Source organism: Dendronephthya gigantea, unplaced genomic scaffold (assembly GCF_004324835.1).
Source record: "Dendronephthya gigantea isolate DGI-Jeju-01 unplaced genomic scaffold, DenGig_1.0 000726F, whole genome shotgun sequence".
In the NCBI taxonomy this organism is placed as follows: Eukaryota; Metazoa; Cnidaria; class Anthozoa; order Malacalcyonacea; family Nephtheidae; genus Dendronephthya; species Dendronephthya gigantea.
Genome location: NW_021163736.1, coordinates 1 through 25611, shown reverse-complemented (window position 1 = coordinate 25611; position 25611 = coordinate 1). Strand labels below are relative to the sequence as shown.

The 25611-nt window shown below is 37.2% G+C and overlaps 2 protein-coding genes and 2 long non-coding RNA genes across 14 annotated transcripts; 1 reads left to right on the top strand and 3 right to left on the bottom strand.

Annotated features, from left to right (window-relative positions):
• Positions 1–1722: 1722 nt before the first annotated feature.
• Positions 1723–4906, bottom strand: LOC114544317. 3 transcript variants are annotated; one of them, XR_003690379.1, is made up of 5 exons: positions 4799–4906; positions 4259–4490; positions 3945–4109; positions 3183–3398; positions 1732–1899 (listed from the first exon to the last, which is right to left on the bottom strand). XR_003690379.1 is itself a non-coding variant. In XM_028562993.1 (4 exons), the coding sequence occupies exons 2-4, from the start codon at positions 4045–4047 to the stop codon at positions 1802–1804; spliced, it is 417 nt and encodes a 138-aa protein (XP_028418794.1). In that variant the 5' UTR covers positions 4048–4137; positions 4259–4493; the 3' UTR covers positions 1723–1801. The 3 variants fall into 3 exon arrangements, 1 of the variants encoding a protein (XP_028418794.1); XR_003690378.1 differs by having other exon boundaries at positions 1734–1899; positions 3945–4137; XM_028562993.1 differs by lacking the exon at positions 4799–4906 and having other exon boundaries at positions 1723–1899; positions 3945–4137; positions 4259–4493.
• Positions 4907–4910: 4 nt separating this feature from the next.
• On the bottom strand, positions 4911–5657 carry LOC114544318. Its single transcript, XR_003690380.1, has 3 exons — positions 5586–5657; positions 5137–5353; positions 4911–4967 (listed from the first exon to the last, which is right to left on the bottom strand). It is a non-coding gene; the product is annotated as an uncharacterized LOC114544318 (long non-coding RNA).
• Positions 5658–10492: 4835 nt separating this feature from the next.
• On the bottom strand, positions 10493–11545 carry LOC114544319. The gene is made up of 4 exons (XR_003690381.1): positions 11494–11545; positions 10883–11014; positions 10697–10783; positions 10493–10585 (listed from the first exon to the last, which is right to left on the bottom strand). It is a non-coding gene; the product is annotated as an uncharacterized LOC114544319 (long non-coding RNA).
• Positions 11546–17782: 6237 nt separating this feature from the next.
• LOC114544315 (ATP-dependent DNA helicase PIF1-like) lies at positions 17783–25611 on the top strand. Of its 9 annotated transcripts, none has more exons than XM_028562992.1 (12): positions 21691–22433; positions 22605–22627; positions 22731–22754; positions 22989–23018; positions 23134–23178; positions 23558–23602; positions 23747–23791; positions 23902–23922; positions 24009–24062; positions 25107–25270; positions 25360–25482; positions 25594–25611. In XM_028562992.1, coding segments are annotated over exons 2-10 (273 nt in total). In that variant the 5' UTR covers positions 21691–22433; positions 22605–22626; the 3' UTR covers positions 25115–25270; positions 25360–25482; positions 25594–25611. The 9 variants fall into 9 exon arrangements, with proteins under 9 accessions (XP_028418787.1, XP_028418786.1, XP_028418785.1 ...); XM_028562991.1 differs by having other exon boundaries at positions 24534–25270; XM_028562986.1 differs by lacking the exons at positions 22731–22754; positions 22989–23018; positions 23134–23178; ... (5 more) ...; positions 25360–25482; positions 25594–25611 and adding exons at positions 17783–17875; positions 18180–18556; positions 18925–19306 and having other exon boundaries at positions 19421–22433; positions 22605–22632.

Genomic DNA, 25611 nt, shown 5'->3' with positions numbered 1-25611 from the left:
CCATGCCAGCACCTTTCACAATTGTTGTCGACGGATGCTGAAATTGTTAAGGAACGAATTTGAAACCACGATTGGTAAGAACAATTAGCGGGGCAATAGTAAAACATACATAAGCGAAGAAATGGTAAAATTGGTACTATTTATTGCAGTTTTATCGTAAACCTACCTGGAACAATCGAGAAATGCAATGACCCATTTCTGGACAAACAAATAACAGATTTCATGAGTTGCTCCCATGCATGGGTCAAGCTAGTCGACGTGGTAAAATTCACCAAAAAAGGTAAAGAGAGAAAGGCTATTTAATCAACTAACGCGTTCCAAACTATTTTCAATAATTCCAAACTATTTTTTTTCCGCAAAATTGATGAAAAAAACCAAAAAATTCAAAGATTTTAATTTATGAAATCAAATTGGCGTTTTTTGCAGACAGTTTTTAGGGACTCTGCGAAAAACAACGTATTGAACTAAACGAGACATCATTCTATCAACTGCGACCTGAGATAGATAAGGTATCTGAATTTCAGACACCTAAAACAAATCTGAGTTTGCCAAAATCTTATATATTACCGACAAATGATAAATGGGGAAGCTGAATTCCAGACATCTAAAACGGCTCTAATCTGCCAAGATCGTGTATATTAACCGACCTGAGATAAATAGGGTGTCTGAATTTCAGACACCTAAAACGGTTTGAGTCTGCCAAAATTCAAAATATTTTAATGTTAACCGACAAGCGATAAATTTGGAAGCTGAATTTCAGACACCTAAAACGGTTTGAGTCTGCTAAAATCGCATATTTTAACCGACCTGAGATAAATAGGGTGTCTGAATTTCAGACACCTAAAACGGTTTGAGTCTGCCAAAATTCAAAATATTTTAATGTTAACCGACAAGCGATAAATTTGGAAGCTGAATTTCAGACACCTAAAACGGTTTGAGTCTGCTAAACTCGCATATTTTAACCGACCTGAGATAAACAAGGTATCTGAATTTCAGACACCTAAAACGGTTTGAGTCTGCCAAAATCTTATATATTAACCAACCTGAGATAAATTAAGGTATCGGAATTTCAGACACCTAAACGGTTTGAGTCTGCCAAAATCGTATATTTTAACCGACCTGAGATTAATAAGGTATCTGAATTTCAGACACCTAAACGGTTTGAGTCTGCCAAAATCGTATATTTTAACCGACCTGAGATGAATAAGGTATCTGAATTTCAGACACCTAAAATGGTTTCAGCCTGCCAAAAATTCAAAATCTTATGTTAACCGACAAGCGATAAACTGAGAAGCTAAATTTCAGACGCCATAAACGGCGTGAGTTTGTCACAAATCTGATATAAACAATTAAATGAACCGAGATTAAAGGCTGAATTTCAGTTTGTACTGTCACCGATCGTGTACTGAAATGAAAAGCACTTTTTCAGAGTGTAGCCCAATTTCAGAAAAATATTGGTTTGACTGTTTGTTTAAATCATATGTGCATAATTCATAAATCAAACACATCTAAGCAGAGATGAGATTTTAGAGCCAAATTTTAGTCCGCGATCAACGTTTTATGGGTTTTCAACAGCGGACACCTAAAACGGCTTGATTCTGTCAAAATCTTATTTATCAACCGACAATGCATGCAGCGAAACCGACCAGTGAAAAATTGGGCAGCTGAATTCCAGAACCTAAAGCGACTTGACTGAGTCTGCCAAAATTTAGTTTACCTGCAGACCTTCACATCACAACCAAAATACTAAAGTCAAATGCAAAGAATCATGTATATAGAATTATATAATTAGTTTTTCAAATCACAAAATTTTGCGCAATACGTTTCTTGCTTCTTCTTCATTTGGTGTTAAGCATAAAACATTCCTGCCTTCCTTCATGGCTGCAGCAGCTCCAGCAACTGAAACAGTCATAAAAATAGATCAATTTAGTTGGAATGTTATACTGCATAACATTTAATTATGTTTTTTACGGGAAACTACTTTAAAATATACTGCGCGAATAGGTGAATAAACTGAAGGAAGAAAGCTAGTGATCCAATGATAGTGTAAAGTTGCATAGTGGGACACAGCTAATCAACCTTATCATTTTAGCTCCCATATTGAAAGGTTTCAATTTTGCATTAACAAGAAAGTTTCTCGAAATTTTTGTCAACTTGACGAAAAGCCTAATTAACATTTAAATAAGACAAAAGAAATTGTCTAAATAAAGTTCAAAGCGCTGAGATAGTTGAATAAACCACTACGAACAGAAATGACCTTCACCACTGACTAGATGATTGACTATGTCCTTTGAATCCGCCAGCCATCAGAACAGTGTAAAGTGAAACTTCACAGTAAAAGCGGTTAAGGTGGCTCCCTACAGTTTTGATTGTGTAATGCGCAATTGTGTTCGAAAGACCATTATTTTATCATCTTACAAAGTATGATCACGAAACTTGGCCACATAACTGCTATGATATCGCAAATTACGAAATATATAAAATTTCGTAAAATATCCTCGTTGCCATGGTAACATAACGATTTTAAAAAGGGCCAATTTGCAGATTCTGAGATATTTTTTTGAAATTTTCTTCGGTAAAACTTTCTACTTTTTTCCATACAGTAATCTTATCCATAATTCTTTCTAATGTTAGCATTTAAAAAAAATCGTACGAGCACTTTTTTTTAAATCCTCAAAAAATCCTGTTTTTTAATTTAAAAAAATTCGGCTCGTACGATTTTCTTAAAACTTGCACATTTTACGCATTTTACGATTACAGAAAACTGTGTAAAGTTTGAAAAGAATTTACCGAAGGAAAAACGAAAAAAATACATTTATTTTTATGTTTATGACGTCACAAAAATCAGGATTTTAATTTCCTCGCGCGACCAGTCAACGTCCCGCGAAGGCCCGCGCGTGTTTATCAAAAGTTCACAATGATAAATTTTAAAAGATCCGCCCTGCGTGCAACATCAGCCACGCGTGTTGCGTGTACTATTTCGCGCGCGACAAAATTACCGCGATACAACCATAGAACTGTAGGGAGCCACCTTAAGTTAAATTATTTTTTTGTATCAACGATTAACAACACGATTGCACCTGTTGTTTCCAGATAATTCATTGTAACTAGTCGGCAGCAACAATGTGAACAGTGCATAAAAAAATTATTAGTATTTCATCAGTACTGGTATAATTGCATACCTTGTGGCGTATTCACGTCAAGAATCCAATCGCCTGGTCTACTGAACATTTCAACTACAGAATGCCACACCTCCAACTCCTTGTGCTCTTGACTTACAATAATAAAATTCTCAGTGCAGGCAGTGAAATTAAAATGATCTTGCAGCAGCCGTTGCCCAGGCGCCGCATGGTAGAGGAGAAACCCCTCTACAGCCCGTACCATACCAAGGCTAGGACCTGTAAAATGCAGGAACAATGCGTAAGTTAATTTTGTTGTATGCATTGCAAAATACGGTTACAGTTTACAGTAGGTATGCTTTTATGCGTGTAAATTTGACGTATTTTCGAGTGTACGTGAATTTGAACTTCTAATTTTACAGTTGAATTGCAGAAATAACAAACGCAGACAAGTTTAACTAAATTTTGTTACAAAAATAAAATATAAAAACATTGCATCGCAAGAACCTCTAGAAAATACCAGGATGCTGTTTTAACAAAATAATCTATGGTGAGCAGAAACCCAAAAGGTGGATTAAACAAAATGATTAAGGACCTTACGATTGACAATTACACCAGACATGCGGCTAGCTGCAATCGACAAACTATTGAAGATAGTATTTTGGGGCCAATTATTAGATGATAGAGCTTCGAGCAGTTTGCGAATTAAAATTGAGGCATAAATTCTCTACGACAGACACGGTTATCCCTTTGCCGTAAACGTGAACATTAAAATCTTACTATTTTAAACATGAATACATTGCCCGTTAATATGCTAATATATACCTGATGGTTTAACTCCTTTAACACATGCGAAACCAAGTTCGCAGATTCCACGGTGTTCCTCGATCCATTTTTTTATTTCCATTAATTGATGGATATCCCCCATTATTGCTACGTTGAAAATGTGGCACACACCAAAATTTAAACGGTCCACTAGGTCCAGCAAACCTGCAGCAAATGTTGTCACTTCATTTTCCTAAAAAAATCATTTTTAAAAAGAAAGTATTGTTCAGTATACACCTTTTTCACAATTATCACAGTTGTACATATACAGTACTATTGGTGCATTAGGTCAATGTTACATCACTATACTGTACCTGATGTGGTGAAAGCTTACATAAGGCTAATGAAAATCCTTTTTCTTGCCCGTATGACCCCTTGCTGCAGTTCCAGTGGGTCAACACACATGTGGACAACGCCCCTTGTTCCCTGGTCCATCAGAAATACATTGGGTGATACAACTAGTGGCTGGTCTGATTCCTCGATGGTCAGACTCTTTTGCAGATATTCCAAGTATTGTCTGAAAATAAGGTTGGTTTCATCTTTTCCCTAGTAAATAGAAACACAGCTCTACTGAATGTGCGAAACACAGAAAAATGTTTGCAGACTAAAATGGTCATCAAATAGGTAGCAGAATTGAAAATTGAAATCTTCCAAGGAACATGTAGCAGGGCTGATTTAATGTTTATTTTCAAGCTACTAGTAGTTTGAAATGTTTCTTGTAGTTTGAATTATTAATTTAGAAGTCAGTTCAAATACTCAACCTCAGCATAGAGAGAAGAGCGGATATTTTCCATTCTACAAACCTGGATCAAAATATCGAACTGCCTGATATAATACATATACTGTATACTTACTGTAAATTTCCTTAACTGGTCAACGCTGACTTTCTCTCCCAATTTTGCACTAAGCAATTCCCATTTACATCCAAGAAATGAAGAAATCACTTTTTGGACAGGCTTCAGTACTTTTGCACTCCTTGCACACTAATTTCAGTTCATCCAGACTGTTACTTTGGTCAGCAACCTAAAAAAAACAACAGATTTAGAATGATGATTGGATTTAATTTAAAGGGCACAATTATATTTTAATAAACTAAGTGGTTAATTAGTAAATAAAATTTTTAACAGATCACAGCGGCAAAAAAATAAGCTAAGGGGCATCTTACGCCTAAAAATGGAAGAAATATCTTTACCTGACCCAACAGAGCAACACGATCTGAAACGTCGAGGCCAAATAAGCATTTGATGTATGATGGCTTGAACCTCGGCTTTTCTTGTAGGTCCTTTGCCATTGCTCGCTGGTCTTTCAGAAGACCTTTTTCATATTTTCGGCACATCTCAAGGAATGACTGATAACCATCTTCTGGGAGAGCAGCAACAATTAAGAAATACATCAGAAAGATTTTTCTTCTAAAAAAAGTACAACATTTAACAAGAATATTAATTACTCAGTGTAAGTGCTTTATTGATCAGCAAGTTAATTTAAAATTATTTCATTAAACAGGTTTAGGTTTAGTACAGATTAAAATTACATCTGCTTTCTTTTGATAACCCATTCACTGGTGGCAAGACTTTCACTGGCAAGCAAACCACCTGGTGTTCACAATATATTACAATTGAATAAACTGAAAAGTTTACTCACTGTCTTTCCTAATATGTGGGAACATCTGTCTCTCCATTGCTGACTAGGAACTAAATCATTGTTCTCATTTTTGTACCAATGATCTCCAACTGCCTGTGAGCAACTTCCACCTACAGCAGAATAAAAAAATGTTTGTGATCACAGCTTTTTTAACCCACTGACTGGTAAATCACCCAAATGATTGCTGCTGCAATTAATAATTTGGTAGTTTCTACTGCAATTGCCTGTGGCAGATTACTGCTATTATTATCGTAAGTAACTCAGACCACTATAACCAATAATTTACCATTGACAATTTTGGTATGTACTTGAGAAAAATTTCTGGTATTTGACAAAGCAAAGTTGAATAAGTTAAGAAGTTGGGTACTCATTACTACTGTGACACTAATGGGTTCCTTAAGTAACTTGTTGACTGACTGTTAAACTATAACAAACAACCACTCCCTCTTAATATTTAACAATATTAGAATTGCCTTTCTACAGAACTTGCCTCATCTTTGAATGTCATTTCATGACGGAAACACCCAGTCTTATTATGCCTTGACGCCAGCCATAAAGCTTCAAAATTTGTTAACCTAACAATATTCTGCATATCTTCCCTTATACTCTTCACTATCAGGGTGCTTCTCTAAAAGTTGCTTTGTTGCCAACAAGTTATGCGTACCACCAAGTACCTCATACTGATAGCTGCTGACATCTGATTTTGAAATGTTCTCCTTTCTGTTCAGACCTTTTACCAACAAGTAAAGAGGTTCATATGAGCCATTGGGGTTACTTTCCATATTTTCCTTTAATTGGGCCAAAAATATTTCATCCACTTTCCTGATCATTCTGTCTGCTGGAGGTAGTTCAATATTGCCAACCGGAACATAGAATTGCTCATCTATTCAAAGTTATGAAAGACATGCATGATATACTGCCAAATGAAGGTGCACTTATACAACTTGAGTAAGCTAGAATGGTAAAAAGGAAACCATTGGGCAAAAAAAGCTGGTCATATTGAAAGAAGTAATTGTGTAGCAGGGATTTTAATTAAGAAAATGACTTGATAATTTAAGCCTTAATTTAAACTTGATAATTTCTGTAAAAAATTAATTAACATTCATTGTGGTTTAGTGGTTCAACAAAAAATATCATATGTATATATTTAATTTCTACATACCAACTTCGCATTCTTTTGCTCTTGTTTGGTATTGTAATTCTTTGGCCTCTTCATCTTGACACTTTTTCTTGGTTAGGGAGTACTCAGCTGTTCCACAAGAGATGAAGATCCCCTTTTTAAATTTATAGCTTCATCTTCATTAGTGATTAAAACAGGCTCGGAATCCTTGGATCCACCTTGATTTTGTTGATCTTGACCATCATTAGCGCAATCTTGCTTTTCTAACTTTTCAATGGCTTCATTGCATTTTGCAGCCCATTGTTGCTCATTTTCAGTCGCAACAATTTCGCGGAAAAGCCCATTGCTTGCTGACCAGTCATATTTCCCTGTGGAGAAGAAACAGTGTTCTCTTTTGCCATCTGCCCCTCGAACGAAAATCAACTATAAAATATGAATAAAATAATAATTTTTACATAGAATCAATCAAAATACAGTATTAATATATGTACGGATAGCTGGCATCATTATTTGAAGCATGTAATAGGTGAAACTATCATCCATAACGCGCTCATTCATTGTGTAGTGCCCAGTTTATAACACACTAGCAATATTTCTGTGTAAAAATTTTACAGAAACAAATGCTAGGACTAAGTTTCCAACCCTTGGACCAAGGGTTTTAAATTAATTTTAAAAAAGCTGACTTTGCGTTTGACACTGAATCATTTTCCTAAAACTTTAATCACTAATCTTTCACGACGTAGAATTTACGCATGTAAAATTCCAACTAAACGAAAGCTATTTGTGTTATTTTAAGGCTTAAATGTAGAAATGGATATTTGTTTATCCATAGGCGGCCCAGAACTGATCTCGCTGACCTCGCGCGATGACGTACCTTGTCATAATATAAGACTGTTCAGACAACATGAGGTCGCGCGAGGTCAGCGAGATTAGCGAGATCAGTTCAGGGCCGCCTATGGTTTATCATGTTGTGTTTGTTCGGGGGGTCCCACGCATCATACGTAGATCAGGGCCCAAATCACCGTTTCACCGCCCTATCATTCATTTTTTAATCTATGGCCCTATCTTATATACGCCCTGATCAATTAAAGGCATGCCAGTCATGCACTTATAGTCTCAAAATCGAATCATTATCGCCCCGTCGTAAAATAGGTGGTTTCTGAGGGCCGAGGCGCCATTCCTTTTTTAGAAAAGCTAGCACGAGCATTATCATAGACTGTCAGAATTCTATCATTTATACTTTGCAACCTCAAGATAGAAATCTGCTAAACATTGTAAAACTATAAAACTTTATATTTCAGTCAGGCTGCTCAATATGGAGTTTTATAAACTATAACAGTCCATTATTACTAAACCTGGCTTTAGCCATATTAATTTTGATGGGTGTATACTTCATAATGAAATTTAAATTTCATGCGATTATGTTACGGCGTGCATTTTGGTATATGACTTGTGAACGCTAAACGAAAGCTAAGTGAACCTCGGTAGGAGATTTTACTTGTAGTTAAACTATATCAGATATTGAAGGTATCAGATTTTTTCAAGGCAATGACACCCAGAAAGCGCAGTTAGGCGCTGGACTATAGTGAGTGGGGGAAAAGTATTTTAAAATCGCCTTACTGTATTTTTATACAACTAGTGCCAATATGGTTATTAATTCGTTACAACAAACATATAAACTAGGACTCAAAAGGTCGCTGGTGCACGCAGCATCTCATTTCAGCAGGTAGAGACCAATACCACAGTATATAATACCAAATATATTTACCCTTTATATACCCTTTAATATATAATATTATCTTTATATTAATCACAGTGAGAAACTCAAAAAATTAAAATCATACCTTTACAGCCACGCGATTCTTAAATTTTCCCACTTCAGCGCGCAGAACATGCGAATATTCTACACTATTTTTGGATGGCCGAATACCGTTGACAAACACGTACGCTTTGTCCTCATTTACTCGAATTGACCATTTGAAAGAAGGCATTTTTTAAAATACTGTTTGTTGACTGCTGAATAAACCTTGCTGAACAAAACTGCTGGTGTCTTTGGCAGAGGAAATAGAGTATATTTTGGCAAGGTTTTCTAGCGTCATACAAGGCCGGATAGCGTCATACAAGGTGATAGCGTCATACAAGGTGATAGCGTCTTCGCGGCTCAACGAATCAGCGTTCGAGAACACAAAGCCGTAGGTAACTGAGGAATTTTTCATTGTTAAAAGGTTCAAAACTCAACCAATCAAAAACGTTTATACTAATTAGCGACAAAAATCATAATAACGGAAAACATTTAAAAACTTAGAAGGGTGTAAGCTGATCTTAGTGAAAACCGGCTGCTTCCTAACTTCGTAACTAAGCTTGTCAGAAATATTTTGAAGAATGCGGTAAAAGACCAAAACGCATAATCCCCGAGCCGGCGCGGAGCGCCGTGCGAGGGTACTAATTCCGCTCGGAGATTAGGAGTTACACCCGGAACCCGGTAGAACATAGCCGAATCCAAAGTTGTCCAAATTCTTTGTCATGGACGGTCGCAATCTCGTACCCAGAGCCCGCGTTCCTTTTGGAAGGAAGCTTAGGGCTCTGGCATAATCCATTTTATTCTCCACAAATCGTGGGGAAAATAGCAAGTGCGCATGTGCAACGTATTTCAATATGGAGGACATGAGTAAATTTCACAGTTCAATCGACAACGCGTTATCAAAACTTGGTAAAGCCGAAATATCACTAAAAGAAGCACAATACGAAGCTTTAAAAGCCATAGTCATCAACAGAAATGACTCATTAGTAATATTGCCAACTGGTTACGGAAAGTCACTGATTTATCAAACCCTGCCATTCATATTCGACTATTTAGATCCCTCGCCATCATTGCCTGCTATCATTATTGTTGTTTCGCCATTAAATGCACTCATGCAAGAACAAGTGGAAAAGCTAAGTGAGAGAGTGAATACGATTGTTCTGCAGGCGAACGATAATATTAAAGAAATACATGCCAATTGCCAAATAGTGTTCGCTCATCCAGAAGTATTTGTTTGTGGGTACTTTCGTTCGTTTGCTGCTGCCATGAAAAAGAGAGTTAAAGCGATTGTCATTGATGAAGCCCATCTTGTTGTGGAATGGTAAATAATTTTTTTTTACTCATCCTTTCGTTTTGCAATAATAAAGTAATGTGTGCTATCTTTTCCAAAATACTGAAATGCAATCTTTTTTGTGTCATATAGGAAATCCTTTCGCCCAGCATACACCAAAGTCTCAATATTGTCGAGCTATTTCCCACATGCATCAGTTGTAGCACTGACTGCCACTGCTACTTTAAGCATGCAAAAGGAAATAAAGGAGTGCCTTGGAATGTCTCAGCCAGCTGTTATCACCGTAAATCCAGATCGCCCCAACATTTATTTTGCCTCATTTTCTAGACCAAGCAGAGGCAGAGATAAATTGCTTGAGATCCTTGAACCACTTGCTCAAGAACTTCAAACCAAGAGACATGACTTCCCATTAACTCTTATCTATGGTTCTCTTGAGACAATTAGTGAGTGCTATTTGTACTTCAGTCAAACATTGGGTACTAGTCAATATGATCCACCTGGTGCTGCTGCCTTGGCAAAAAACAGATTGTTCACACAGTTTCATGCTCAGTACCCAAAATTTGAGAGAGAAAGAATTGTTTCAGAGCTAGTGAATGGGGAGTCCAGATTAAGATTGTTATTTGTTACTGTGTCATTTGGAATAGGAATCGATATTAATAACATAAGGCGGGTTATACACATTGGTGTACCATATACCATCGAAGAGTACTTTCAAGAGGCTGGACGATGTGGAAGAGATGGCTTACCATCACAAGCATTGATCTATTTCAATAGTTTTGATTTATCAGCTGCAAAAAAGGAGATGTCAGATGTCATGCGGAAATTTGTGCAGGAACCCAAGTGCAAGAGAGAGATGATCTTACATCATTTTGGCCACAAAATGCCCAAACGAGACTTACCAGATCACACCTGTTGTGACTTCCACTGGAGATATTGTGAGTGTGATGACTGTGTGGTTAATAGTGCACAAAATAATGAAGACACCCCTATGAAAAGCAAATATGAAAGGAATGTTAATGACAAACATTTATCTATATGTACATGTAGTAAAACATCATTGACTGACATTGAAAAAGTAGCATTACATGATGCCTTGGTAAATTATCGATTAAGTCTACATGGATCTGGGCCTTCTTGTGTTGGTGGAGTGAGCTTGGCCACTGGTTTCAGTGTTGATCTTATTGACATGATTGTACAAAATGCCAAAGAACTCACATCTATTGAAGAGATAAAAGAAAAATTACCAATATTTGATGATGAACATGCCAAGAACATTTTTGCTATTCTTTCTGAACTTAACAGAGGTAAATTTCCCCCTTTATAAATAACTCTATTCACATTTATATAAGAGCATATTGTTCCTTAATAAGTTACTGTATATGTAAACAACGAGTTTGATCCAACACAAGAAAAACAGTATGAAAAACAAGGACAAAGTGCAAGTTTTTTTATCATTTTGAAGGTTTGGAACACCTAATGAGACACTACAAACAAGTTGTTTACACAACATCTCAAACTAATATGTATTTTGAAAGAAAACTGAGGTGAAAGTTGGCTTAATTTATGTAAGTTCTTCCTAGCTGGGTATTCAAACAACAATCTTTGTGTTTTCTCATGAATTACTTAAGTTAGATATATAATTATATATATCAAATATTGCACACATGCTGAATAAATGTAATGAATTATTAATAACCTCACTGAAATCTTAATCATCTTCAACATCATTCTCCAAATCTAAATCTTCATCCACTGTCATCATCAACATCATCATCACAATTTGATAACGTATCCCTTGCCAAACGTTTTTAGTCTTGTTAGCCACGTGAACAAGAATGTATCAAGATTATTAAGCGGACTTGTTGCATACTTGAAAATGCCTGTAAATTTCTTTTTGGAGTATGTTTGAATGGATTGAGAGGTTTAATTATCTGACCATCTCTATTTGTCTCTTGGTAGAGGCATGGGTATGGCTGGTTGAATCTGGTGAAACACTGTTCATTTCATCATAAGCATCAACAATCTTTTTAGCCATGTGAAGGCCTTTGTACTTCTTTCAACAGCCTTGAGGGTCTTGTTTCCACACATCCCTTTAAGCATCACTTTGGATTCTTGATCATCATTTCCATTGCAAGGTCATCGCACAATTTTTTTCCCAATCCACCTTTAAGATTGACAAATTGACCATGAATGAGACGATGAGCTGTTCTCTCTGTACAAAGAGCTTTGATGAGGTTATCACACGCATTGCCTCAAAAGCATATTTAGTGCCTCTCTTTCGGGCACGAAAGTACAACATCAATAGTTTCCAGTTAAGATACTTCGCTCACCATCCCCTTCTTTTTCTGTTCATTTAATTGCATTAGCATTATGCCCAGTTGGATGCACTGGGAAGCATAATTAAAAAGTCTGTCTTCATCAGGTGCACAATCAGTTGATGACTGACATGTTTTATCTTCTGTATTTGATGTGGTTTCCTTATAGGGCATGTTGGGAATGGCAATTAGCTTTCGTGGCCACAGGATAATTTCATTGATTCTTAGTCCTACATTTGAGCATCTGGTTCAATAGAAATTACAAGCACTGAAACATTCATAGTGTCTTGGTTTACAACATTAACAACTTTACCAACTCCAATAACTTTGTACCCAGATGTAGTGTTTTGGAGGACCAATATTACAACTTGACCTTTTCAAAGAAAAGAAAAATATATTTTATGTTTGCATGCAGGTTAAGAATACAACTTTGTACTATAGTTAAAGTTCTGTACCTGATAAAAGCTCTGGTAATGAAGATGGGACTGTACAAGTTGTTGGGAGCTTTTCCTTGGCTTGAAGTCGTTTTTTCTGTTGTGTTTGCCATGATTTTTTCAGCAGGAAGCTCAACCATAACATATTCATCAACAAATTGGCCAACGGTTTCTTCAAAAATGTTTCCTTCAAAATATTACTAGCATTCTCTGCTGGCAGCTCAATCCTTGGATGGAGTACTATCTTCCAAAACTATCCAAACCCGCAAACTTCATGAATTGAACAGCAAATGTAGGGCTTTGGTGGCAGATAGCATCAGATTTTCTTGCACTTTTGTAGTTCTTTTTTACAGAGGAATACACATTGGTCATATGAAACAACTGGCGGAGATGTACAGAGTTCCTATCTCTCTCCCACTCACAGACTGGGTTTGTATAGTTGTTTCCCAAATGTACTTTAAAGAGAGTATAAAGTGAAATAAGTACAATTTTGACTATATAGCTTTGAACTTTGACCATGCACTATATATAATCTCTTCTTAAAAATTTTTCTTTGCATGTATATATTAACCTACCCTAGAAAAGATTGCTTTGTGTGCCAAAGTGCTGGAAATTCAGTAATGTTTTTGAAACTTGTCAAATTGTTGATCACATCCAAGTCTAGTTTTCTTAGCTCCTGTCACTCTTTCTCTACCCAATAAAGTCGCCACACAATGGTACATTTACCCCCTTGAGATCTTTTCCTTTTCTTCTGTACTGCACTTTTGTCAGTACTGGATGACTGATATTTTGAGAGAGTGAACATTAAGCAGAAATTCTTGCATATGATCCAAATACTTGCATACATCAGAATGCTTTGATTGATTAAATGGAAGAATTGGCAAGCTAATGACTGTAGATTTTATGGCCATTTCATTAGAGGTACCTGCATGTAAAAAGCAACATTTACTATATATTAATTACAGTGATACATATTTCTAAATGATCATGCATTCAAAATTTTGAAAAATCTCTATCAAACCTAGAACAATTTTGGGAAAAATTTTGTTCAATTATAAGCTGTTGGAAATGTAATTAAATGGTTGATTGCATAACCCACTGGGAAGGCTATAACCAGCATTTAAATGAATATACATGCAACTCCTGCAATATCCTGGCATATAATATTTCAAAATAATTAAACAGTGAAGGACTATAATTCTTTCTTAATCACAGTTCCTAAATGCAGTTTATGCAATTTGGAACTGCCTTAATTGATATGGCAAAAACCAACATATTAACCATATAATATTTGATTTCTAGTCATATGTTGGTTGATGTTTGGATGAATTATGCCACTTTTAACCTGACATTATAATGTTAACTTTGTATAAATACCTATACCTGTGAGGTATATGGATGCAGACATTCTTTTGCAATAATACAAGCAAGGAAAGAATTCCACTAATACTCTGGATACCAGTACTGTGAAGTCACACTTTAGTTTTTTAGTTCTTCTTGAGATAACAGATATTCTTTGTTTTCAAAACTTTCAATATTGCTAACCAGTGGTGTTGTGTCATCTAGATTTTCAGATGCAAATCTGTCAAATGTGCAATACTGTGCCATCCAATGAATATCTGAGTTCTGGTGATTTTTCAGGATGATATTAGCCAGGATTTTAAAGTCTATATTATCAAAAACAATCCTCAGATTCTTTTTCTTCAACAAAATCAGATCACGAATGGTTGACTCACAATCACTTTCCAACATCATCCATAAGGTTGCGAAGATTGTCCCTTGATTGTGTGACACCAAGTTTACCCAATCGCCTGAAAGTCTATTGCCAAAAATAAGAAAAATTTCTAACATTAGTTAGTAATCAATGCTTATAACCTGCAACTACAGTACATAATTAATTTATGTTCATATATTTTCAATCTTATGTACCAGAGCTACAGTTATATAGCTATATATTTATCATTTTTAATTTACAGATACCTTCTCTGTTGCATGACCAGCTCCAATGACTACAGTATTCATTTTTTGAACCATTGACAACTCTCTGTTTCTGGTATTCATCAGAAGTGCATAAGCCATACAAATTGGTGGTACTGTCGGCCATCAGCATTAGATTGGGAGCAGCAATTGTAGTTAATACATTTAAAATATCAGGAGCTCTTTCCTTCATCTCATTCAATACCTGACCAACAAATATTTTCGCGCAGCTGAGAATGCTCTGATCTTGGTGTACGAAAGAATTGATGCAAATTTTTTTGAGCAGAGGGCTTTGGCAATCCTTATCGATTTTCTCCAGTATTAATTGCTTTCACACATCGCTCGATAACTGGTGTATGCCCGTGATCGCACTGGCTATTTCTTTTTGGCGTTGTCTTCATGACAGCTTGCACTAACTTCTTGTTCGGAGGAGTTAATAGGGCCACTGTCTCATTCTGTGAGAATGAAAATAAACATGAACATAGCCAATAATAGTAGCCTATGTATAAATTTAGTAGAAAATAGAAAATTAGTTGTATATGTACAAATAATATATTGCATTTACCTTATGCAGCACCATTTCATTTAGAGAATTTCTACTCCTTTTTCCATATCAGTAGACCGATCTTTCTTTTGAAATAAGTTTGGGAGTACCCTTTTCGTCTTGGTTAGAGTCCGATTGGAAGGAGAGGACGGCGTTGTGTAGTGGTATATTAAATTCGGTGCAAGCCTGGATGTGATCTTGGACTTGGACGGCGAACAAGCCGTGAGGGCAGGCTTTAGACTGGAAAATCTCGACATCAGATCAATTCTACAGGACGGTGGCTTATAATTAAACTTAGGTGCAAGTGTAATTTTTGCAGCAATCTGTGGCCTGGCTGTATTCTTTGATTTTTTTAGAGGAAGGCCAAAACACGTGACTGATCACTGTTTACAATGTTCATATTATTTTCACCGCTTCCTCGACCTCTTTTAAATCGTTCCCTATCGCAAGCTGATCGATTCGCACTTTCAGTTGCCATGAATAAGCTTTTAAGCTCATGCTCTTTCTTGAGTATTGCCAAAACTTTCAGTTCACATGATCTGCAAACGTACCTTGCAAGCCCATCGTCTTCATGTAACATTTCACTTGGTGAAAATCTTTGCAGACATTTAAGTATGCCTTCTCTGCGAGATTTTGCACCAAACAAGTCGACACGGTGTTTGTCTTGACTAATGTCATTGTTGCAAACACGGCATTTGCTCTGAAAAGAAGCTGACCCTTTCCTTACAATCTTTCGCGGGGTATTCATCCCTTTTTGACAGTAGTTGTTATAATTCCAGGTTTGTTTTTATTTTGAAAGCGCGCGAAGAACGAAAATTTCAACTTTAATCTGATTGGTCACTTTTCAAATCTGGAATCTTGAGTATGCGCAGTTCAAACATTGCAACGACCAATCAAATGAAAGAATAAAATGGATTATGCCAGAGCCCTAAGCTTCCTTCCAAAAGGAACGCGGGCTCTGGGTACGAGATTGGGACGGTCGACGTTGGGTGGTTTTGTTAGATATGCGCATGCGCAAAATTTTGAACGAGTAAACACTGGTAACCAGTATCATCCTGATTGGCCAAGACAAAATGTTTATATTTAAAATACAGCGTCAGCAATTTAACTGTCTTTTTAAAAAGCCATTTAAAAACTTTTTACAAAAAAAATCTACTGTGCTTAAGACAAGCAAATTTTTCGTTAAAATCAATGTCCAATTTGGAAACCGAGATGCAGAAGGAAGCAGGTTATCACGAGGAAATGCTGGCAAAAAGAAGGGTTAATCATAAGGCCAAGATGGATAAAGAAACGGCAGAGGAAAAGCAGCATAGGTTAGCAAAGCGAAGAGATGCGTACAAAAAAATGGTCAGGGTAAGTACATGCGATGAAAGAGGAAAGAAAAGAGATAAAAGACGTGAAGAATCTCATCAGCAGACGTCGGAAGAGAAAGGACGTTCTTTGGCAAAGCGAAGGGCTTCTCATAAGCGTAGAATTGAAGCGAGCTCCAGCAAGGTACTCGAGAGACGAAGGGAAAATGCACGACTACTTTTGCAACAAGAAACGTCAGAAGAAAAGGAGAATCGCTTGGCGAAGCGTAGGGCTGCTTATAAACGGAGAAAAGAAGCAAGTACAAGTGAAGAAAGTGAGATGCAAAGGGAAGAAAATAGAGCTAACGCAAGAGAGAGAAGGCGACGTGAAAGTGTCCAAAAGCGAGCAGAAAGGCTTGAAAATGTGAGGAAACGAGCGAAAAGATCCTATGAGACAAGGTCAATACCACAGCAGGTACAGTCAGAAAACGATCAGGTAAGACTGTGTGATGAGAATGGTACAAATGATGATGCTATAAGTAGTTCAGACCAATATTTGCATGAAGGTGGTTGGAAAAATGTTGACAACCTCAGAATGAAATGCACAGTTTTCATTTAGATCAAGAGCATTTAGAGCATCGGCAGTGTACAATTTGTAAAGAGACTTGGCCGACAAAGCAAAACTTGGCAGCAGATCCCTTCGTTTGCTACCGGTGTCAAAGAGACAAGAAATCACCAAAGAATTTCAGTGCTGGCAATGACATGGACCCAGGTACTGTTCCAGAGCAATTGAGAGGTTTGACACAGGTAGAGGAAATGCTGATTTCAAGGGTTTGCCCCATCATGCAAGTCTACAGAAAACATGGTGGGCAAAGGGGCTACAAAGGTCATGTGCTAAACTTACCACAGGATATTCAAAGTTTTTTGAATAGGTTGCCTGCACAAGTGGCTGACTTGCCTGTTATGATTGTGCGAAGGCAGGGTGCTGATGAAACACATAAAGATTTTACAGTTCGTCGACACAGGGTGTTTGAAGCTATATTGTGGTTGAAAACAAACAATCCATTTTTCAAAGATATTGAGATTGACAGGGATATTATCCAAAGTCTACCTGAAAATGGTGTCCCTGAAGAGCTAAGGTATATTATTGATGACAATGAACTTCCAGTTCATGTTGAAAATGAGGGCCCCCCACAAGAACCTGTAATGAGTGCTAATGCAACAGTTGAAGAATTAGTTTTAGGAAATGGCAGTACATCATTTATTCCTATGCGGCAAAGACAAAGAAAGGATGGTGCAGCTATTCAAGATGCAGTGAATGAGGTTGACCCTTTAGACTGGCCCTCAACTGAAGGTAATGCTGTTAATGAGTTTAAAACAGATGGTTTGGCAAGCATGGCATTTCCAACACTATTTCCCCATGGGAAAGGTGACCCAACAAACAGAGTCAGGCAGCATGAGGAAAGTTTGGCAGAGGCATTCAAACACCTGATGAAGTTTGCAGAGAGGCTGCCAAATGGTAAGTTTGAATGGAGGTTTGCCTCACATCCCCGGTTCCCATACTGGGCGTTGAATATGAAGCAGAGACATCAGTTGTTGTCACAAGCTAACATTTACTTGCGGCAACATCCAGCGGATGCAAACATGACTATGGAGGAGCTGAAAACAATGGTAAACTCTATGGGTGCAAATCAAATGGTAAATCGTTTGCAACGTTATGTTTCAAAAATTCAGGGTACAAATCAGTATTGGTATCAGAGACTGCAAGAACTGTTAGCCCTGATTGAACAAAAAGGTTGCCCTACCTTTTTCTTTACCTTTAGTGGCCAGACTTGCAAAGACTATTGCAAAGTAACGAGGGGGCATCAAGAACAGAAAGAGCACAAGCAGTGATAGACAATCCACACCTGACAGATTGGTTTTTCATGCAAAGGCTACAGAAGTTCATCAAACATTGGCTTGAAGGTGTCTTGGATGCTGAATGGTTTTGGTATAGGTTTGAATACCAGGCCAGAGGAAGTATACATGCTCATGGATGTGCTAAATTAAAGAATGATCCAGATATTCGATTATTACGTAAACGTGCATGCCAAGCAGTGCTTGAGAAAGAGAAAGAAAATGAAATGTCCCCTGACGATTTTGAATTCTCTTGCCAGGAAATTGTCAGAGAGGGTGAAGATGCGGAGAGAAAGCTAATTAGGTAAGGTTTGTATGTATATCTTAAGTATTATAAATGATTTACACTCACCACATAAATACGCAAATTGTGTCCACGGTATAAGCTGCATGTGCATTATTAGAAATTCTTTGTATGTGCTGTAGAAAACTTAAAAAACATTTTCCCCAGACTTTTAGTTTTAGCCTACTATGTGCTACAATGTTGCAAATTTTGCTAAATACAGCTTCCACATACATTCACAAAAAAAACAAAATTCCGTATATTTTCTTTAGAAACTGATATTTCCTAATGCTAAGGAATTGAGAGTGTAAACAGCAAAGTATTTACAATTATGGAAAAATATATATAAATTAGGTGTTATAACCATGTTATTTTTATTTCTTTTAAAGTTACGTTGACTGGCTTGTGACCACAGTTAATGATGATCTGCCTGATGAGAACTGGACACTACCAGATCCACACCCTTCTGCTGTGAAAGCAACATCAGTTGATAATCATGATGTTGATTATCACAGGTTAGTAAATTCAGTAGAGAGGCACACCAGATGCAGTCCAGCGTATTGCCTGAAAAAGAAGAGGGTTGACCTGCCTGCAGAGTGCAGATTTGGGTTCCCAAAACCATTACAAGAGGAGACTGCACTGATTTATGAGGTTCGAGGTAAGAAAAATAAATCTGTACACTCAGAGTTGCAAACCAAGAGAAATGATGAGAGGCTGAATTCACACAACAGGGTCATGCTTGAGAATTGGCGGGCCAATGTGGATTTGCAGGTAATTGTAGATGAAAAGGCATGTGCAAGATACATGGCCAAGTATGCAGCGAAAGGGGAACCACGATCAAAATCTGCTTCTGACATACTGAAGTTGTCTGTATCTTCATTACAGAATGATGACCAAGTGTCTTCTGCAATCAAGAAAGCAATGATTCAAGTTGCTGGTGATAGGGACATGGCTGCTCAGGAGACTGCCCATATGTTACTCAGTTTGCCTTTGGTAGGCTGTACGTATAGTTTTGTTACTGTTTCTTTAGAAAACAGTAGAAAAGTGATCCTTGATGCAGAAAATCCACAAGAGGAAGTACTTCAGAATTCTGTTCTTCAAGATTATGGAGAGCGGACAAAAGTGGAGAGTAGGTATAGGGGGTTATCTCAGTTGAATTTGATGCAGTATGCATCTCAGTTCACAAGAGTCAGAGGTGAGTTGACAAAACGAGTGAATCCTTATATTGTCAGGACATTTCCAAAGCTTACAGCCAATCCTGGCAGCCCTACCTTTGGAAAATACTGCAAGTATCAACTCATTAAGTTTAAACCATGGGAAGATAAGTCATCAAATGCATGGGACAATATGGAGGAAACTGATGATATGTTTATTAACACATATGCTTCATTTCTTCAGACAGATTTTGCTAGAGACAATGTATTTGGGTATTCTATTGAAACAGAGATGGTCCATGCTGCACAGACAGATGAAACATATGGAACTGATGAAAGTAGTGATGAAAGCGATGACGAACAGGATCAACCTAATGAGGAAGAGCAAATTGAGGATTGGATGTTGTTATGTAGACTCAACCAACATTATGAGGATGCAGGAGATCAAATGGCAAATAACGAGGCAGTGGATTGGTTCGAAGCAGCAAGAGGTGTGCCTGGGGATTTGTTGAGAGAATCTGCTGGGTGGATTTCTAAACAGAGAAAGGATGCAGAGGAGCAAGGTATGCAGTATCAAACAGGTGACCAACAAGTGGTGGTTGACCCAGGGACCTTGAATGACAAACAGCGACTGGCATTTGACATTATCACTGCATCCATGGCTAATGATGAATGTGAACCACTACATATGATTGTAAGTGGTACTGCTGGCACAGGTAAGACATATTTAATTAGTGCCCTAAAGCAAGTATTGCAACACCAATGTATTGTCACAGCAACCACCGGAATTGCTGCATTCAGTATTGGTGGTCAAACTTTGTATTCCGCAGCTCAACTTCCGATTCGGGAATACAGAGAATTACAGGGCGATTCCTTACAGAGATTGCAGCTCAGATTGGAAGGTAAGAGGTTTCTCATTATTGATGAAATGTCAATGATTGGACATCAGATGCTTTCATGGCTTGACAACAGACTACGTGCAGGTACAGGAAAAGAGGATATCCCATTTGGTGGGATGTCGATTATCCTAATGGGGGATTTCGGCCAGTTACCTCCTGTAGGCGATAAACCAATGTACATTGCAGGTAATGGATCTGTAATCAGTGACCATGGTCACAGTATGTATTTAACATTTGATTATGTAGTCATTTTAGAGCAGGTCATGCGACAGATTGGTGAAGACCCAGAAGTAGTTGCATTCAGGGCGCTATTGATGAGAATGAGAGATGGACAAGTTACCGAGATGGACTGGAGACTATTAATACAGCACTCCAGACCTAACGTTTCAATGGATCGATTTAGTGATGCAATCCGGCTGTACTTTGATAAAAAAAGTGTCGCTGAATATAATTATGAGAAGTTGCTAGAGATTGGACAACCCTTGGTCAAAATTCAAGCAAGGCATTCTGGTCGAGGTGCAAGTGCGGCAACATCTGATGAAGCAGGTGGTTTGGAAGCTGTCCTCTTTTTGTCAACCAAAGCAGAAGTGATGCTGACATGTAACCTTTGGGCAGAAGTCGGTCTTTGCAATGGCTCTTTTGGAACTGTTGAGCAATTTTGGTTTGCAGAGAATATGGGTCCACCAAATCTACCGATTGCAGTACTGGTTCATTTTCCAGCATATTCTGGCCCTGCATTTCTACAAGAATGTTCAAAGTGTATACCTGTGCCTCCAAGACTGTTTGAGTGGATGGCGGATGGAAAGTATTTGTCAAGACAACAATTGCCCTTGCGGCTGAGGTATGCAATGACGATACACAAGTCCCAAGGACAGACACTAACCAAGGCTGTTGTTGATTTAGGTAAAGGGGAGAGAGTTGCTGGCTGCACATTTGTGGCAGCATCTAGGGTAAGATCAATTAATGATATTGTGTTTGAACCTATGACATTTGATCGTCTGAAAGTCATTGGTAGGAATAAAAATTTGAAGAAGCGACAAGAAGCGGAACGACGACTTCGTGTGCTTGCAGAAAAGACTGAGCAGAGGCATAAGCATTGAATATATGCATATAAAGATATGGATTGTATTGTAAGTTGTTATATCCTTTTGTTTAATGATACTGGGCACCAATGTGCTTTCGAGGAAATCATAGTCGCCTGCTACTAGACACAATTTTAGAAGTGAAGTTTGTATGTCTTATTACAACTTTGCCTCTATAATTTTGTTTTTGAGGATGGCAATGTACTGTACATGTGTCATATTGCCTGTTACTAGACATGATATCAGGTATTATGCTTTTGAGGGTGGCTGTTGACATGTACACTATATCAATCAGGTAAGTTACCTATTTACAATAACAATCAATGAAATGAAAACCACAATACCATCGCGCGGGGATATTTCGTGATTTGCCTGGTAACAATAATAAAGTACACGCAAAATTCACGTATAACATAAATTTCAAAAAGAGCGCGAAAATATCCTGCCGATATCCTGCTGTTTTTGGACTGCGGTAAGTCTTTTTCAAAATAAAAAACTTTATAAAATATTAAACATTTCAAAATTCGCTCGAATAAATTATAATATACTATTCCACAGTCGACAATTTGATTTACCAATTTACGCACAGATATTTTAGGGAGAAACTTCTGTATCCTTTTTATTGCATTTTAAAATTGGCATGTTTTTCCAACGCCGACGCGTATTGTCTTTTGTGTTTAACTTTTCTCAATAAACTAATGAAACTATTGTATTTCTTATATATTTTACAGCTACAAAAGTCATAAATATTATTTAAAAAAATGTAAGTTTGCTATTTTAATACATTTCTTTTCTCAAAAATAACATTTCAGTAGCTATATTGAAGGAATTTTAAGCTTGCCTCGAGTATACAATGTATTTTAACCGTATAGTGCTTTTGAAATAGTATTAAAATATGTTTACTCAATATATTTTTATGTTGATGGCATATAAGATCATCTACAAGGAGAGAAAAAAGTAAGATTCAACCTCTTTTCTACCAGTTTACAAACCACTTTTCTCATGGTTGTAGTGTAATGGTAAACGTTTTTACTATTACTGATTTTTCTATGTATTTTAGTGGAAAATGAAGAAGAAGTACTTGGTATGTTTACAGATAGGCACTTGGCCATATATAAGAAATACATAATTTGTGGTAACCTTTTCTTTTCGCACATGACAAACATGCCATATATATGAAACATAGATTCATTCTCAAAGACATAAATCAATTTAGTGTGGCCTTTATAATACTCTGGCCCATATTTACACACATACTGTAGTATAAATTTAGCAAAGTACTAAATATTGATTAAAGATTTTGCCTCTTGCATTTTAGAAATTGAAGTTGATGCAGAGGGTGATGAAGGTAAATAAAAAATATTCAAAGTATTAATCTAATTCATTTGTCGCACTGTTTTCATTTTTTCTCACAACAATAAAGTGTATAATACATTTTATACACAAATTTCCCTTCACCATAGATCTAAGAGAAGCAGAGCAACCTGCCGTGGCAGTGGATGGGCCAGGTGAGCAATCCTGTAGCTCCCCGTGCACAACTAAAATACTCTCATTTTATCACAGTAAATCCTGTGCCACCACAATTATATCAACAATGCACAAGTTTACAATATTATTATTGACTTAGCCATATATAAAGAAATATATATACATAATTTGTGGTATATAACCTCACATTTTTGTTATCCGTTACAGATTTTCCAATGAGCTAAAGACCACAACCCAGCTCAACCCAATTGCCTTCCTTCTATAATTTTACGTACAACCCCCCCCCCCCATTTTGTAAAAATGTTGTCCTTGTGGTGGATGCATGAAAATCACATCTATGTATTTTGTTCATTATTGAAAATCACATCTATGTATTTGTGTATTATTGTTTCATTTCAGAAGATCATCCACTCCCTGCACCACAAGGGAGAGGCTTGCCCCCAGGTATTATTGTATCATTTAATTTTACTGAAATGTAATGTATACCATTTGCTTCCAGATAGCTTCCAATTTTTAAAAACTTTTTGTTATCAATTTAATATCCTAATTTACGCGATGTGTCAACCAAGTTTGTTACGTACATTTCAGAACATCATCCGCTCCCTGCTCTTCGGGGGAAAGGCTTGCTCCCAGGTATTAATTTGTATAATTTCATTAGTGTTATTACCTATGTAAACACATAACACTCGATCAATAATGGTTACATTGCAATGATGCTCAAAATGACATCTCCTCTCTTTTAGGTTTCCGTGGACATATTGCAGGTTAATAAAGTTTTATTGACAATGGTCAGTTAATTCACGAATTTAGTTAGCCAGAAGACCAATCATTTCTTGATATTCCACCTTAGGGCGTTGCTACAAGTGTGGCGTGCGGGGCCATCGTGCTCGCGCCTGCCAATCGCGTATGTATTTAATACCTTATGGATTGCCATGTATTGTATAGTCACGTGAACAATTGCAAAGTGGTGTGATGTTGTAAGCATATAACCTTGACTCTAGGGCTAAACATACCAAGCCCGGTGTGACAGAAAGAATTCAGAAGGTCTAATCAAATATTTAAACATTGCTAAAGACGCCGCTGGCCATCACAATGTATGAAAATAATATACACGGCTAAAAACTCATCAGGTTGTTGCATCAACATCGAACAATGTTGTGCTGCCCATATTGTTCAGAGTTGTTATCAACTTGGAACAATATTGTTACACCCGATTCAGTTCCAACAATATTGTTCCAAGTTGATAACAACTCTGAACAATGTGGGCAGCACAACATTGTTCGATGCTGTTCATATCAATGTTGCATCAACCTGATCGTTTTTAGGCGTGTATATAATGACTTTTTTTTTCTTATAGTGACTTTTTTTCTTATAGGGGCTGTTTGTTGGTTGTGTGGCCAGCGGGGCCACACAAGGGTTGTGTGCCCCCAGCGGCAGACTGGGCGCACAACACAAAAACGAGGGCAGCAAAAGCCCTCAATGCAATTTACAAACTGCACGTTTGAGAAGTTTAGTGCTTAAACTTCTCAAACGTGCAGACTAGGCTACGTTGACATATAATCTCTATACCATCATTGATTTTTAACGTTAAACATCACGCATTCTATACACAAGCAAAATTGACATTACGGGTTAAAAGGCGATTCAATCAAACAATTAATGAGATATCAGCATGTGAAAAATGAGCCAATAATGTTTTCAATCTTAATATCGTTCTCAACAATTCGACTACCCGATGAGAAATCACTGTATGTCAACGTAGCCAAATATTGCGAGTTTGTTATTTTAACTGTTATGTAAATATTAAATTTGTTCTGTTTTAAAATGTTTTATTTTTTATTGTAAATACTTTATTTTGTTAAATATAATATGATTTTCACACTGTTTCGGAAATGATGTTGTTGCATTAAGGTCCGGCGAGAGGTCACTGCATGCAATGTATTTCTAGTTGTATAGTTATGTCGTCGCCTTGCGGGTTTGGATTTTCATCCTCGCCAGAACCGGCGTCGCCGTCCACTATTGAAACTCTTCGAGAGAGAGAAATAGAAGGCAGTTCGCCTATCGGTATTGGATTCAGCAGTAACCATGAGAACACGAGGAGTCCGCAAAGTGGTAAGAGATCACAAATAAGCAATCTGTATACTTGAATATAGTACATGAACTATAGTCTATATCTACACAATTTTTATGATGATATTTAGTGACGAGCTCTCCTGGGGATTGAACGACTCCTGTTCACTCACAGTTATCTAGCCTGTACTCTTCGCCTGTTGGAATTGGATTTAGCAGCAGTGACAACGAAAACACACTAAGTCCGCTAAACGGTATGATATGTTACATTTCTACGTGTCTAAATAGATTGAGATTAGAAAATATATTCACCTGTATTTGGACAAGCGTTTTAATAATTTATTTTGTTCTCCATTTTCTGCTAGTCGCCAACACTCCTCGTA

Bases quoted from the DNA above. Each gene is read 5' to 3' on its own strand.
- LOC114544317 (XM_028562993.1), bottom strand. From the start codon at position 4,047: ATGGGGGATATCCATCAATTAATGGAAATAAAAAAATGGATCGAGGAA. The intron at 3,399-3,944 runs GTATATATTAGC...TGCATTTTACAG, and splicing joins TAAAGGAGTTAAACCATCAG to GTCCTAGCCTTGGTATGGTA. The intron at 1,900-3,182 runs GTATGCAATTAT...TGACTGTTTCAG, and splicing joins TGACGTGAATACGCCACAAG to TTGCTGGAGCTGCTGCAGCC.
- LOC114544315 (XM_028562984.1), top strand. The intron at 18,557-18,924 runs GTAAGGTTTGTA...TTTCTTTTAAAG, and splicing joins GCGGAGAGAAAGCTAATTAG to TTACGTTGACTGGCTTGTGA.